Source organism: Carlito syrichta, unplaced genomic scaffold, assembly GCF_000164805.1.
Source record: "Carlito syrichta isolate Samal-C Ts95f unplaced genomic scaffold, Tarsius_syrichta-2.0.1 Scaffold302767, whole genome shotgun sequence".
In the NCBI taxonomy this organism is placed as follows: domain Eukaryota; kingdom Metazoa; phylum Chordata; class Mammalia; order Primates; family Tarsiidae; genus Carlito; species Carlito syrichta.
The window spans coordinates 166,675-182,160 of NW_007246863.1; the positions used below are offsets into that span (position 1 = coordinate 166,675).

At 39.6% G+C, this 15,486-nt stretch overlaps 1 protein-coding gene across 1 annotated transcript in view; it reads left to right on the forward strand.

The window, feature by feature from the left end:
- Positions 1-15,486, forward strand: part of SEL1L2 (SEL1L2 ERAD E3 ligase adaptor subunit) — a 138,959-nt gene that overhangs the window by 94,718 nt on the left and 28,755 nt on the right. Inside the window, exons 6-10 of the mRNA XM_008057119.1 lie at positions 6,437-6,490; positions 6,932-6,991; positions 7,082-7,163; positions 8,645-8,799; positions 9,444-9,500. Coding sequence (XP_008055310.1) covers positions 6,437-6,490; positions 6,932-6,991; positions 7,082-7,163; positions 8,645-8,799; positions 9,444-9,500 — 408 coding nt within the window. The remainder of the gene's footprint in view (positions 1-6,436; positions 6,491-6,931; positions 6,992-7,081; positions 7,164-8,644; positions 8,800-9,443; positions 9,501-15,486) is intronic.

Here is a 15,486-nt window from a genome sequence, read left to right on the forward strand (position 1 = left end):
TGTATATGTTTAGGATGAATATTTATTGTTGATGGATTGAACGTTTTATCATTATGTGGTGACCTTCCATATATTTTTAAATTTTTGACAACTTAAAGGATATTTTGTCTGATATTAAGATCATGGTTCCTGCTTTCTTTTGTGTTCTGTTAGCCTGAAAAATTGTTTTTCATTCTCTTACTTTGAGTCTGTGAGTGTTCATTCTGTTGAGATGAGTCTCCTGAAGACAGCATATTCTGTTGAGATGAGTCTCCTGAAGACAGCATTTTTAAATACAGTTTTCCATTCTATGTCTTTTCAGTGGTGATTTAGTCCATTCATGTTCAGGCTAATTATTGAGATGTGAGAGTTTATCCCTGTCACAAGGTTCTTATAGTGTTTGTTGTTGTTTTGTTTGTTGGTTTTCTTTTGATGGTTGATATATCTATGTGTTTTCAATCTTTTTCCTGTATTCTTTTTTTTTTTTTTGAGTTGGAGTCTCACTCTGTCGCCCAGACTGGAGTGCAGTGGCCGCTCCCTGCCACCGCAGACTCGACCTGCTGGGCTCCGGCGATCCTTTCGCCTCAGCCTTCCGAGTAGCCGGAATTACAGGTGCGCGCTACCACGCCCGGCTAATTTTTTGATTTATTGTAGAGATGAGGTCTCGCCTGCCCAGGCGGGTCTCGAAACCGTGGGCTCAGGCAGTCCACTCACCTCAGCCTCCCAAAGGCACAGGATTATAGGCTGAGCCACTGAGCCCGGCTTTTCCTGTATTCTTGAGAAGAGTGTGGTCATTCTTTTTTTCTTTCTTCTGTGTTTAATACTTTCTTTAGCATTTTTTGTAGAGCTGGTCTGGAGACAGTGTAAACTCTTAGGGATTGAATGTCTGGGAAAGATATTAATTCTCCATCACTGATGAAGCTTAGCTTAGGTGGGTAGGAAAATCTTGTTTGGAATTGTTTATCTTTGAGAACTTTGAAGGTTGGACTTGAGTCTCTTCTAGCCTGTAGTGTTTCTGTAGATAAGTCTGCTGCTATTCTAATTGATCTTCCCCAGAAAGTAGTCTGACCTTTCTGTTTTGCTGCTCGTAGGGTTTTTTCTTTTATACCTACTTTGTGTAGGCAGATGACTATGTGTCTAGGTTTTCTCATTTGATGTCTTGCAGGGGTTCTTTGAATCCCTTGTGTTTTGGATGGTCACATCTCTGATGAGATGAGGGATGTTTTCTGGAATAATTTCATGGAATGTTTGTTCCAGGGTGATCTCTGTTTCTCTATCTGCCTCAGGAATGCTAATTAATCTTAGGTTTGGCCTCTTCATATAATCATACATCTCTTGGAGACTTTGGTCCATCTTTTTAAGTTTCTTTTCTATGTTTTTAACTGTTTGGGTTAGTTCTATATTTTGATCCTTGTGCTCTGGGATTCTTTCTTCTGCTTGATTAATTCTGCTTTCCATGCTTGTCAATTTTGTTATTTATTTCATGTACTGAATTCTTTTTTTTTTTTTGAGTTGGAATCTTACTCTGTCACCCAGACTGGAGTGCAGTGGCTGCTACTGGCCAACACAGCCTTGACCTGCTGGGCGCCAGCGATTCTGCCACCTCAGCCTTCCAAGTAGCTGGAACTACAGGCGCGTACTACCACACCTGGCTAATTTTTGATTTATTGTAGAGATGAGATCTCACCAAGTTGCCCAGTCGGGTCTTGAACCCACGGGCTCAGGCAATCCACTCACTTCAGTCTCCCAAGGCGCGGGATTACAGGCTGAGCCACCGGGCCCGGCTGTACTGAATTCTTTATTGACATCATATCAGTTATCAGTTCCTTCCTTCTTTCCTCTTGTCTCTCTTCATTTCTATTCATTCTCTCTATTAATATCTTGATCTCTGGGTTTGTGGTTTGGGACCAGTGGTTCTGGGGGCTCTTCATTGTTTGAGTTCCAAAGTCTGTATTCTCAGGTGTTGTCTTCCAAGGGGTCTGTGTGGGAATTGTTTTCTTTCTTTGATTCTTCACTTGTGGTGGTTTTCCTCCCCCTTTTGCCTTCTTCTTTAATTCTGTTACTCAGTAATAGGGGATAGCTTTTACTACTGTTTGCTCAATCCCCTTTTCTTCTTTATGTAAATCCTCTAGATTTGTTCAATTTTGAAGCCAGACTGGGAATAAGGGGCTGTGCTTTTTGCAGTTTTGAGATTTGATTAAGGAAGATGGAGGGAGTTACGTGTATCTGCAGATCACAGTAATCACTGACAGGTGTGTGTGCCCCCTGGAACCCACTTCCCACAACCTTACAATCTGTACGTCCCGGAGGCATATGTACGTCTCCTGGGGGCAAAGTGAGATAAGTAAAAGGGGAAGCACAGAAAAAGGAAGAAGGGAGACTAAGAGAAGATGAAGACAGAGGAGAAGGAGAAGGAAAACAGACAGGCACATCAACTAATGAGTAAACAAAGAAATAAACAAAAAACCAGAAAAAGCAAAAATATACAAATAAACATGTAAACAAACAAACCTTATGATGCACTTTCCTTCAAAAATACTCATATGCAAACAGAAAAACTAAAAAACACCAAAAAAACCCACAAGTACTTACTAAAACATAAACAAGAACAGGAAAAAAAAAAGTGGTCCCTCTGTGGCCCTTTTTGGAGCTTCAGGTTCCTTTCCCAAGCACTGCCCCTGCTGAAGCTGCTACTGCAGTAGGGAGCAGGCTCTGGTCTCCAGCCCCTCCTTTCTGCTCTGGCACAGGCCAATCAGGTGGTGCTTAGCCCTATGGACTGCTATGGGAGGAAGGTGAATCAGAACCCAACTCACTCAACTTGTCCACTGCTGCAACTGCTGCCGCCAAGTCCTTCACTCAGACACAATGTGACTGTACCTGGTCCAGCGTGGTACATCTGGGTGTCCTTCTCTCTGTGTCCACTCCTGAAGTTTCCTCTCAGGATCAAAAATGGTCCATCCCAAAGGTTGTGCGAGATCACCTCTGGATCCCAGGTTGAAGGCTGAACACAGTCGGGAGGTGGCCTGTGCAGGTCTCCGTCCAGTCCCGGGACAGAGAAAATGGCAGTGGTCGGCGTTTCCTCACAGGTGGCAGGACTCAGCTTCAGATTTCCTCACCATGTCTTCTCCACGGTTCCCTTTGCCAGTGCCTGACCAACTGCCGTGGGGAGTGATGTGGGTCAGGTATCAGGTGCTGGGAGCAGCTGACCTTTGCTGCCTCCTCCCAAGAGACCCCCAAGAATGGCCGATGATCCTTCATGCTGGGTGCTCGATCTTAGGGCAATGGTGGGTTTCAGCTGCCTCCAGGGGGGAGCCCCGGGTGCTTGATCTCAGACTTTCACTCACCCAACGGCAATCACTCACTCACTCATTCACTCATTCACTCACTCACTCACTCACTCACTCACTCACTCAGTCACACAGACAGTCTTTATGGACACGCTCTTACAAAGACTTTCACACTCCCATCGGTTCCTTCACCATCTTGCCTTCCTTCCAACAATCTATTTTAAATGGATAACAACTTAACCTCAATTACACACAAAATTTACATCCCCTATCCTCACTGTATATCATCAGTGTCACAAATTATATCTTTTTATATTTTGTATCCATTGACATAGTTTTATAATTAAATTATTTTTATATTTTTGTCTTTTAAAATTCTATACCAGAATTAAAAGTGATTTGTGTACCACCATTACAGTATTACAGGTTTCTGTATTTTTCTATATTTTTACCTTTTCATAGAGCTTTATATTTTCATACACTTTTGTGCTGCTTTCTAATGTCTCTTGTTTTCAGTTTTTAGAACTCCATTTAGCAATTCTTTTATGGCAGGTCTGGTGGGGATAAACTCCCTCCGCTTTTGTTTATCTGGAGAGTTCTTTATTTTTCCTTCAATATTGAAGGACAATCTTGCCAGGTATAATAATCTTGGTTGTCAGCTTTCTTTTAACATTTTGAATATATTATCCCATGCTCTTTTGGTCTGGAATGTTTCTACTGAGAAATCTGTTGATAATCTTATGAGAACATCCTTGTATATGACCAGTGTTTTTCTCTTACTGCTTTCAACATTGTTTCTTTGCCACTGACTTTTGACAGAGTAGAATATCTCTTCATGTAGGCCTCTGTGGGTTCATCTTAGTTAGGATTCTTTGAGCTTCTTGAGTTTGAATGCCTATTTCATTCCTCAGGTTTATATTTTCAATTATTATTTATTCAAATAACCCTTCTGTCTCTTTCCCTCTCTTCATCTTCTGTGACTACAATAATATGTATATTGGTTCACATGATGGTGTCCCACAAGTCCCTTAGGCTTTCTTTACTTTTCTTTATTCTTTCTTTCTTTTTATTCCTCTAAGTCAATATTTTCAAATGACACATATTCAAGTTTGCTGATTTTTCTGTTTTGTCAAGGCTACCAGTGAACCCCTCTAATGAATTTCTTAATTCAGATATTGTACTCTTCAGCTTCAGAATTCCTGGGGTTTTTTTGTAATTTCTCTTTGTTGATATGATATTCTCATTTTGTTCATGCATCATTTTTCTGATTTCATTTGTTTTCTGTGTTCTCTTGTAGTTAACTGAGCTTCTTTAAGATGATTATTCTTATTTCTTTGTTAGATAATTATTTATTTCCATTTATTTAAGGTTGATTTCAGGCAATTTATTTCATTGGACTTTGTTTTCCTGTATGCCTTGTTATCTATTTATATATATATATTTGTGCATTTGAAAAAAACAGCCACCTCTTTCAGTCTTTACAGACTAGCTTCATCATCCAGGGGAAGACTTCCGCCAATAAGCACAGTTAGAAATTCTGAGGGCTTCTCAAACCTTTCTTGGGGATGTATCTTCCTTGGGCTTGTGTGTGTAATTTTCCAATTAAAGAGGTTTGCCGGTTTTTCAGGAGTTTATAATCTGTTGCTCCCTCTGGTGTCTGTAATATTGTAGGTTCTCTTACACTGCAATAAGCCACTGAGCTGTCTTTTGTTCTCAGCAGACCCCAGGTGTGGAGATTATGCTGATCCTGTCAGCACTCTGAGTTTACAGACAAAAAATAGTCACTGGTGCAAACCTCTCTAAAGCAAGAACATTGGACATATTTTACACTCTTTTTTTTTTTTGAGTTGGAGTCTCACTCTGTCGCCCAGACTGGAGTGCAGTGGCCACTCCCGGCCACTGCAGCCTCGACCTGCTGGGTTCAGGCGATCCTTCCACCTCAGCCTTCCAAGTAGCTGGAACTACAGGTGCACCCTACCACGCCCAGCTAATTTTTGATTTATTGTAGAATGAGGTTTCACCAAGTTGCCCAGGCAGGTCTCAAACCCACAGGCTCAGGCAATCCACTCAGCTCATCCTCTCCAAGCGAGGGATTACAGGCTGAGCCACCGAACCTGGCTGTACACTCTTTTCTTTCCCTCCCAAGGTAGAAACTGTCAGTTGAGCCTTTTCTCCTGATAGCAACAAGCTGTGCTGGCTTGAGAGAGGGGTGATTATGGATGAAATAGCTTTTTTTTTTTTTTAAATAGGCTATTCTTGTCTTTTCTTTTCCTTTTTTTTTTTTTTGAGTTGGAGTTTCACTCTGTTGCCCAGACTGGAGTGCAGTGGCCGCTTCCAGCCACCGCAACCTCAACCTGCTGGGCTCCAGTGATCCTTCCACCTCAGCCTTCCAAGTAACCGGAATTACAGGCATGCGCTACCATGCCTGGCTGATTTTTTTATTTATTGTAGAGATGAGGTCTCGCTGCCCAGGCGGGTCTCGAACCCACGGGCTGAGGCAATCCACTCACCTCAGCTTCCCAAAGGCGTGGGATTACAGGTTGAGCCACTGAGCCCGGCTTATTCTTGGCTTTTCACTGGACTATTCTTGGCTTTGAGCTAGCCTGATGTGTACTATGATCTCTTAACTGGTTTCTGGAGTTCTTGCAAAGACTTTTTGGAGCATATACTGTTGAATCAATGAACCTGTCAGAGAGTGCAGTCTGAGGCTCCCTATTCTACCATCTTTCTCTGAAATCAGACTTTCATTTTTTAATTCAATATATTTCTTATTGTTTGAATATTGTACAGCCATCACATTTTATTTTAGAATTAGGAGAAATATTCAAATTCAAATTTTAAAATATTGAAGAAAAATGTTTCGTTTCTAAGAAAGGAAAGTACGTAAGGATCACTGGTTTATAATGTTTTATTTTAAGTTATACTAAAATAAAGTAAGAATTATTCTATATTCATGTATATTATACAAACCTCCCACTATTTGTGACCTTTCCTAAATTCTGTAGCCTTAGCAAAAGTGTTAAAAAAGGTCCTTCGTTATAGTATAAGAAATAAATTAACAATACAGACTACTAGAAGGCAAACATGTATAATATCCTTAATCCATATAGATAAGAATAATTGGGAAATAAGTTGATTTATTGAGTTTTGTTTTTTCTTTTGTGGTCTAGGCATTAGGATTCTTGTCTTCTTATGGAATAGGAATGGAATATGATCAAGCCAAGGTAAGATCATTCTGGTTTTTTCTGGAACAAAATTAGTATCTTTAAATGGGACATTGAACAGAGCATCTGCTCTTTAATTAAAGGGGTCCACTCTAGTGTAGTGGTTAAAAGTACCTGCTCAATAGTGAAATTTAACATTCTTATACCACACATTTCACAAAGTCTCATATTTCGGATTCTTCATTGAAAGTAGATATTGTCGGTTTCATAAGGTTTTTATGATAATTAAATGACATAAGCAATTCACTTGTCACAGACTCCAGAGCTTGGTAAACCCCCAATAAATAACAATCATCTTTACAGAGGAAAAGAATGAAATTTGAAATTTATTTTGGAGTAGCTCACGGGTCATTGCTGGGTTAGGAATCAAAAGGTAATGGTTGGTTTGACTTTCAAATTTAGATAATCAATATAAGTTGTTTGTTTGTTTGTTTACTTTAGGCACTGATATATTACACCTTTGGAAGTGCTGGAGGAAGCATGATGTCCCAGATGATTTTGGTTTGTATATTAAATATTCTTGGGACCAAACTGGTATACTATAAATACAGGATTGTCCAAATATTAAGAATACATTTTCCTGTGTTTTAGGGATACAGATATTTGTCAGGAATCAATGTTCTACAGAGTTGTGAAATTTCCCTAAATTATTACAAGAAAGTGGCAGACTATAGTGAGTAGTCCACATAATTTATTTTAAGATAAACAGACTTGCCAAGCAATTAAAAAATCAAGACCAGCTGATAAAAATTTATGAAAATATTAAAGATCTATACTTTTAGCATCTGTTATAATACAGTTCTTTTAATACAATATAGAGTTTCTGATACTTTGATAGTTACTTTTCAAATAGTTTTAAGTGATTGTACTCATCTGTTGTTTAGGTTGTCATATATCCCCTCAAAATTCTGTTTTACTTGCTTTTGTGATGTTCTTTACTAAACTAAGAATTTGAATGTAGCAATTCCCCTAAATCTAACACTTAGAATGTGGATGACTTGCTTAAATTCCTAAAGAAATAAATATAAGGCACATACAGTGGAGATATCTGTTACCACATTTGAGAACAATTCAAGCAATCATTATTTCATTACCCTATACTTTGCTACAAAAATAGAGTGTAAATCTACTATATGTTCCTAGAATCATTTTCAAAGTTACATGTAACATTTCATCTTTCTGGCTCAGCCTGTAATCCCACACCTTGGGAGGCTGAGGTGAGTGGATTGCCTGAACCGGTGGGTTTGAGACCCGCCTGGGTAACTTGGTGAGACCTCATCTCTACAATAAATCAAAAAATTAACCGGGTGTGGTAGTGTGCGCCTGTAGTTCCAGCTACTTGGAAGGCTGAGGCGGAAGGATCACTGGAGCCCAGCAGGTCGAGGCTGCGGTGGTCGGGAACGGCCACTGCACTCCAGTCTGGGCGACAGAGTGAGACTCCAACTCAAAAAAAAATAACAACATTTCATCTTTCAACATCACTGAAACAGACTATGTAATAGAGTTTTAAAAGTATTCTAAGAAATGAATAAGGTAAAGTCCATTTGTATAATTTCTGAAGTCAGAATCACATCTAACTACCCCTCTTTGGCACTATTAGAATCTGAGAAAAGAAAAAAGAAGGGAAAAACTACTTTTGAATTTAAAATGCTATATATAACAAAATCATTTCATATGCTTAATGAACCTGGGCTTACTATGTATAGATTTCAAACTGCACGCTTTGTTAGGTATATTCAAGCATATTTTATCTTTATTTTCAAACTATCAGTAGGAAATAATTAAAGAGCAATTATTACTCTTTTATTGTAGTTTTAGTCCCAGAAAATGTTAAGGATGGGGAATCGGTTGTCTGCTCCTAAACTATCTCCTATTTCCTTGAACATCTTTGGCCAATATCTTCAGTACAGTCCGATATATGTTGATACAATATTTGTGTGAGTTGTAAAGAATGACTAGATTTCTTGCACTTTTCTAAAAACCCAATACACAAAAATCAGCAAATTTCTATTTCCCGTGGGTCCTCCTTTCTGTTAGTAGACCAGATTTCTACACAACTTAAGAGAAGAAGCCTAACGATGTTTTCTCTAAGTTGACTGTTATCTCTTGCAGCCTGTGTTTGCTAGCTGTTCTCTGGCTTGTTTCTGTTCACAGTTGCTGGCAAATTGGAAAAAAGTGAAGGTATTCCAGTGGAAAAAGTGAGACTAACTGAAAGACCTGAAAATCTGAGTTCTAACAGTGAGATTTTGGATTGGGACCTATACCAATACTATAAATTTTTGGCAGAAAGAGGAGATGTTCAGATACAAGTAATGTATACAGACAAGACTGAATTTTTAAAACATAAAATTTATAAGGGGCTTTGTTCTTTCTGATTCCTAGAGAATTAGCAATGCCCCAATCTGAATGGAAAAGGAAAGAGACATCCCCTCCTCTTTACCCTACTCCTGCTGTGTCCCCGGCTACTTGCAGTTCCTGTGGCCTACTGGAGAGCTAGTGGCCATAGTAATAGCAATATTTTATTTTTGCATTTCTTCCTGAAAAATGCATTTTTAAAAATACTAGATCTTAATTATAGAAAAAAGCATCATCCAATGTTGGTTTTCATATGAATGAACTCCTATAAGGATCCAGAAGCATTCCATCTTTGGGAATGGGACAGCTCTTGCATGACCTTTGAGAGCCAAAAGTTAAGGCCCATAGATTTATGTGTCTGGGTGTTGCTGTACACCCCCTGCCATTGAAGAAGCCATATACCCAGCAGCAATTGATACCCACTATTTGCAGCTCTTGCCAATAAAAGATATAGTCTGGAATGTTCCACTGCTTCCTTTAAGACATGTCAATTGCATCAAACTGAATCAACACACCACAGTAAAATTATCAAGTGAATATTTTCTTTATTTAAAGTAATACTGCTGCTAAAATCATTTTCAAAAACCATTTTTCCTAGGTATCTCTTGGACAATTACATCTAATTGGGAGAAAAGGTCTAGATCAGGATGACTACGTAAGTCATTCTCAAGATTCAGCCATATAGGGTAGGGAGGACAGTGGTGAGGGAGGCTGGTGGGACAGTGACAAGGGAGGGAAGGGGAGGTAGAAGGGCTGCTCAGGAAAGCCCACCTACTTCCTTGGTCAGATTTGCTTCCCAGCTTATTAGGAAGAACAAAAGTTACTAGAAGGTGCCCTTTTCTATCTGCCTTCAAGTCAAAAGGAGTGGGGGCTTCTCAAGAGCAACTGGGGCAGGGGAGTATCCATGTTCCCACAGAACCTAGTCTCATCCCACTCATAGCACTTTGGGCTGGGATTAGAAAAGGAGAATGCCCCACCTGCCAGCCTTGAGCATACCCCTCCCCTAAAGACCAGACACAGAAAGGCCACCTGGCAGCCTGCTTAGGAACCTAAGGACCAGCTTCATCCCCATTTGGCTAGATCAGAGGACAGGTGACTTTTAATGTAACTTAAAATGTATTAAATATCTTTATACATTTGCTAAGCTCCTTTCAATCATTTTGCTTAACCCTATCCCAGTGAGGTTAGAAGATTAATTAACCATTCAAGTTTACAGTGAAGAATAAAGCAAGTGAACTTAACCTACCCAGGATCCTCCTCAGTAAAGTGCCAAGGTCACAGGATGAGCACTTGCTTAGATAGTGGTCTGATCATCACAGACCAGGGAAGTAACTGGGAGTCTTTCTGAAAAGATGATTTTGGCCCAGGTGCGGTGGCTCAAGCCTGTAGTGCCAGCACATTGGGAGGCTGAGGCAAGAGGATTGCCTAAACTCGGGGCAATCAGACCAGCCTGAGCAACTTGGTGAGGCCTCATCTCTAGAATAAGTCAAAAAAATAAGCCAGGGGTGGTAGTGCACGCCTTTGTTTCATCTACTTGGAAAGCTGAGATGGAAGGATCACCTGAGCCCAGCAAGTCTAGGCTGCAGTGGCTGTGAGCATGCCACTGCATTCCAGCCTGGGCAACAGAGTGAGACTCCAACTCAATAAATAAATACATAAAAGATAATTTTGTAGTGCTTGTCATTTATGGAGCCATGTGCTCCTTGTCATGAAAGAACATAGTTTATTTCATTGTAGTTCCATTGGCTAAGTGATAGAAACAGTTACTCTATAAGGCTTTTACAAAAAAAGCATCTGTTATTGCTTTCCATGTCACTTTATATTGTTATTTTATGCATGTGCCTTTCGTACTATAATTTGTATTTTATATGAGATGCAGTAAACATCAGATAAATGTCAAACAAAATCAATTTTGTGGAATGTGGCAAATTGAGTAGTAATTTAAATAAGCAGAGATGTCCCAAGATAGAGCAATTGAAGATCTTCAGATTTTTTAAAAATCCTAATTATAACCAATGTTTTAGCTTCTTAGATGGGAAATTCTGTCTTCATAATATTACTCCAATGTCAGATTTCAGCCTGCAGATAGTTTCTAAGTTAATCATAGGATGCATAACTAGAAAAAGTTCCTCATTTTCCATAAATATGAAATGTGGTTGGATATGAAAGCATCCAGACCTCAGTTGTAGGGAGAACACACCAATCTTTGCACAGTGCAGTAAGACCCACGAACTAAGTACTCCCTTCCAGTCTGTTCCGGCCACCATGATCCCCAGATGGGAGCTACAGTTGCCTCCAAGTGAGGGTGAAATGCAATCCCAGGGCTGGTGTTGAAGGGTCCAGGGCTGTTCTGCCTCAGCCAGGCATCATCCGGGAGCCCAGTCAGCTTGCTAGTGGGCTCATTCACAGAGGTTTTATTATATCTGTTTTATAAGTGGAGGTGAGGCTGGCAGATAGAGTAGATTGCTTCAAGTCTCACGGATAGGAAGTAAGATTGTTTAAGAAGCAGAATTTGAACTCAGTCCTTCAGAATTCAAAACCTGTGCTCTTTCCATTAAGCTTTATTTCCTGTTGACCTGGGCAAAAAGTAAACAAACAGCAATAACAAAAAACAGCCTGTAAAATCTGCTTCCTCATTTATAAAGCAAGAAGAAGGCATGACATGTTGCTTCTCAAGTACCTTCAGCCCTAACTTTCTGGTAGTTGGTTTGATCTCCTGATTCCCATTTAGATAGCCCAAGAAGGCAAGTTTAATTTCTGAACCATTCCAGTGTTCAGGCATTCTCTGGGGGTAAGCACAGCTTGGTCCTTTCTTTTTTCCTCAGCCTAATGAACATGAACTTGCATGGGGAGCTCCAGTCAAAACCTCAAATCTTAAGACTGATTGGCTTATGTAATCAGCTAGCTCAGTCTGCATAACAATCCACTCCCAAACTTAAGTGGCTTTAAACAACAACCACTTATTTAATTCATAATGTTGGCAGGTCAGTAATTTTGTCTAGATTTAGCTGAGCAATTCTGGTCTGGACTAGGTTCAGGTAATCTTAGCTGGGCTTGCTTACATATGTACAGTTGGCTAGAGTGTTGGTCAGAACTGGTTGGTTTATGGTGGCTTCGTCTTTGACAGCTAGGCTCACTGGGGCTTTTCTCCATGTGGTCTCATCCTCCAGTCAACTGGCCCAAGCATTCCACATGGCAATCAAAGGTTTTGACTATACAAGAGCAGAAGGCTCTGAGGCCTGATCTCAGAATTAACAAAATTTCTGCCACATCTTTTGACCAAAGTCAATCACGAGGCCAGCAAGTTTGAAGGGGTAGGAGAGTGGATGTCTCCTCTTAATAGGCAGAGCTGCAAAGTATTATATAGTCATTCTCACAACTTACTATAGTTCAGTTGCACCAGAATCAACTAGAATGGTAGGGGAGATACATGAGAGAAAGGGAAGATAAAAGGATAAACTTTATTTCTAAAAGGCTGTCACTGCAGCATTTCTCATGCCTGGTTTCTCATCCTTCCAAGTCTACTTTTTATTTGGAATTGATACATAATAATTGTATATGTTTATGGGATACAATGTGATGTTTCAGTACATAAATATATTGTATAATGATTGAATCAGGGTAATCTTCTAAACCATCACCTCAAACATTTATCATTTCTTTGAGGGGAGAACATTCAAAATCCTGTCTTGCAGCTATTTTGAAATATACAATACAGATTATATCATTAGATGCAGAAAAGGCTTTTGACAAAATCCAACATCCATTCTTAATTTAAAAAAACCCCTGAATGCCTAGATACAGAGGGAACATACCTCAAAATAGTAACAACCATCTATGATAAACCCATAGCCAACATATTGCTAAATGGACAGAAATTGGAAGCATTTCCCCTGAAAACCGGAACAAGAAAAGGTTGCTCACTCTCTCTCCAATATATATTCAACATAGTATTGAAAGTCCTAGCTAGAGCAATCAGACAAGAGAAGGAAATCAGGAGTATCAAAATAGGAAAAGAGGAAGTTAAGCTACATCTCTTTGCTGACGATATGCTCTTATACGTGGAAAACCCAAGGGAATCTGTCAAAAACCTCCTTGTACTGATAAAGGACTTTGGCAGAGCCTCAGGGTACAAAATCAATGTGCAAAAGACATTTTATACACCTACTACAAACAAGCAGAGAACCAAATAAAAAAGCACAAGCCCATTCACAATAGCCACAAACAAAAGATGAAATAACCCATCATCTTCCTAACCAGAGAAGTGAAAAACTTTAACAATGAAAACGACAAAACACTGCTCAATGAAATCAAACACACAAACAAATAGAAAAATATTTTATGCTCGTGGATTGGAAGAATCAACATTGTTAAGATGTCCATCCTACCCAAGGCAGCCTACAGATTGGGAGAGGAGAACCTATTCAATAAATGGTGCAGGGAAAGCTGACAGATTACATGCAGAAGAATAAAACAGGATCTCTACCTATCATGATCCACAAAAATCAACTCTAAATGGATCAAAGACCTAAATGTAAAACCTCAAAGTACAAGAATCTTAGAAAATGCAGGAGACAGCCTTACAGAAATTGGAATAGGCAATCAATTCCTGATCAAAGCCCGAAAAGCCCATGCCACAAGAGATAAGATAGACAAGTGGGACCTTATCAAACTGAAAAGTTTCTGCGAAGTAAAAGAAATCATCAAGAGAGTGGGGAGGCAGCCCACAGAATGGGAAAAATATTTGCCAACAGTATATCTGACAAAGGCAGATGTACAAGGAACTCAAACAAACTGAAAGAAAAAACAACAAACATTCGTATTAAAAAATGGGCAGAAGATATGAAAAGCCACTTGTCAAAAGAAGAAATACGAGATGCCAACAGTTACATGAAAAAATGCTCAACCTCACTAATCATCAAAGAAATGCAAATCAAAACCACGCTGAGATAGCACCTATCTCCAGTCAGCATGGTCATCATTAGTAACTCAAAAAACAACAGACGCTGGAGAAGATGTGGAGAAAAGGAAATGCTCCTACACTATTGGCAGGAGTGTAAATTAGTATGACTTCTGTGGGAAACAGTGTGACAATTTCTAAAAGATCCAACAATCAACCTTCCATTCAACGCAGCAATCCCCCTTCTGGGAATATACCTGGAGAAACTCTTATTCTACAAAAATAATGTCTGCATATGCATGTTTATTGCAGCATTATTCACAATAGCAAAAACATGGAACTGACCATGCTGCCCATTGAAACGGAACTGGATAAAAAAAAGAAAACGTGGTACATATACATGGTGGAATATCACACAACCACAAAAAAGGACTGTATTATCGACTTAGCAGCAACTTGGATGACTTTAGAGTCTATCATAGTCAATGATCTATCACAGAAACAAAGAACTGACTACCACATGTTCTTACTCATAGTGAGCCCTGAACATTTATCATAATACTGCAAGAAAGGGATTGGCAGTCGCGGGACACTGCCAGGAGAGGATGGGGCACATAACATCAATAGGGTAACCAGGTGAAGTGAGGACCAGTGAGAGGCCCAAACTTCACCTGTACCATGACCACTTACATACCTAATCCTGAATTGTACCCTACATCTTTAAAAATAAAACAAATATACAATACATTATTATTAACTGTAGTTAACTACTGTGAAATAGATCACCATAACTTATTCCTCCTGTCTAAATGTAACTTTGTATCCATTGACCAGCCTTTCTCTATCCTCTCACCCCCATCCCCTCAGCCTCTAGTAACCTCTATTTTCTCTCTGCTTCAATGAGATCAACTTTTTTAGATTTCACTTATGAGAGAGATGATGCGATATTTATTTTTTTGAACTGGCTTACTTCACTTAACATAATGTCCTCTCAGTTCATCTGTGTTGTAGCAAATAATAGGGTCTTATTCTTCTTATATGTTTGAACAGTACTCCGTTGTGCATATAAAACACATTTTCTTTATTCAGTCATCTGTTGATGGACACTTAGGTTGATTCTACATCTTGCCTATTATGACTAATGCTGCAATAAACAGAGAAGTGCAGATATCTCTTCAACATACTGATTTCCTTTCTTTTGGATATATACCCAGATCTTTGTATGTCAACTTAATCAACTCTGCTCTTCTATCACTTATCCCGTCACACTGTGCTTATTTTTCTCATAGCTCCTATAACTCCCTAAATTATATTGATCTGTACTTGCTTACTGTCTGTTTCCTCACGAAGGCATATAAGTTGTTTTCTGTCTTGTTCACTACAGTGTAACCTGTACTCAGAATAGTGCCTGGTACACATGAGGTACTCAGTAAATATTGAATGAATTAATGAATGAATGCTAGCATCCTAAACATGATATGTTGCTTCTCAGCTTGAAAACCACTACTAGCCGGGCTCGGTGGCTCAGCCTGTAATCCCGCGCCTTTGGGATGCTGAGGTGAGTGGATTGCCTGAGCCCGCGGGTTCGAGACCTGCCTGGGCAGCGAGACCTCATCTCTACAATAAATCAAAAAATCAGCCGGGCGTGGTAGTGCATGCCTGTAATTCCAGCTACTCAGAAGGTTGAGGCGGAAGGATCGCCGGAGCCCAGCAGGTCGAAGCTGTGGTGGCCGGGAGCGGC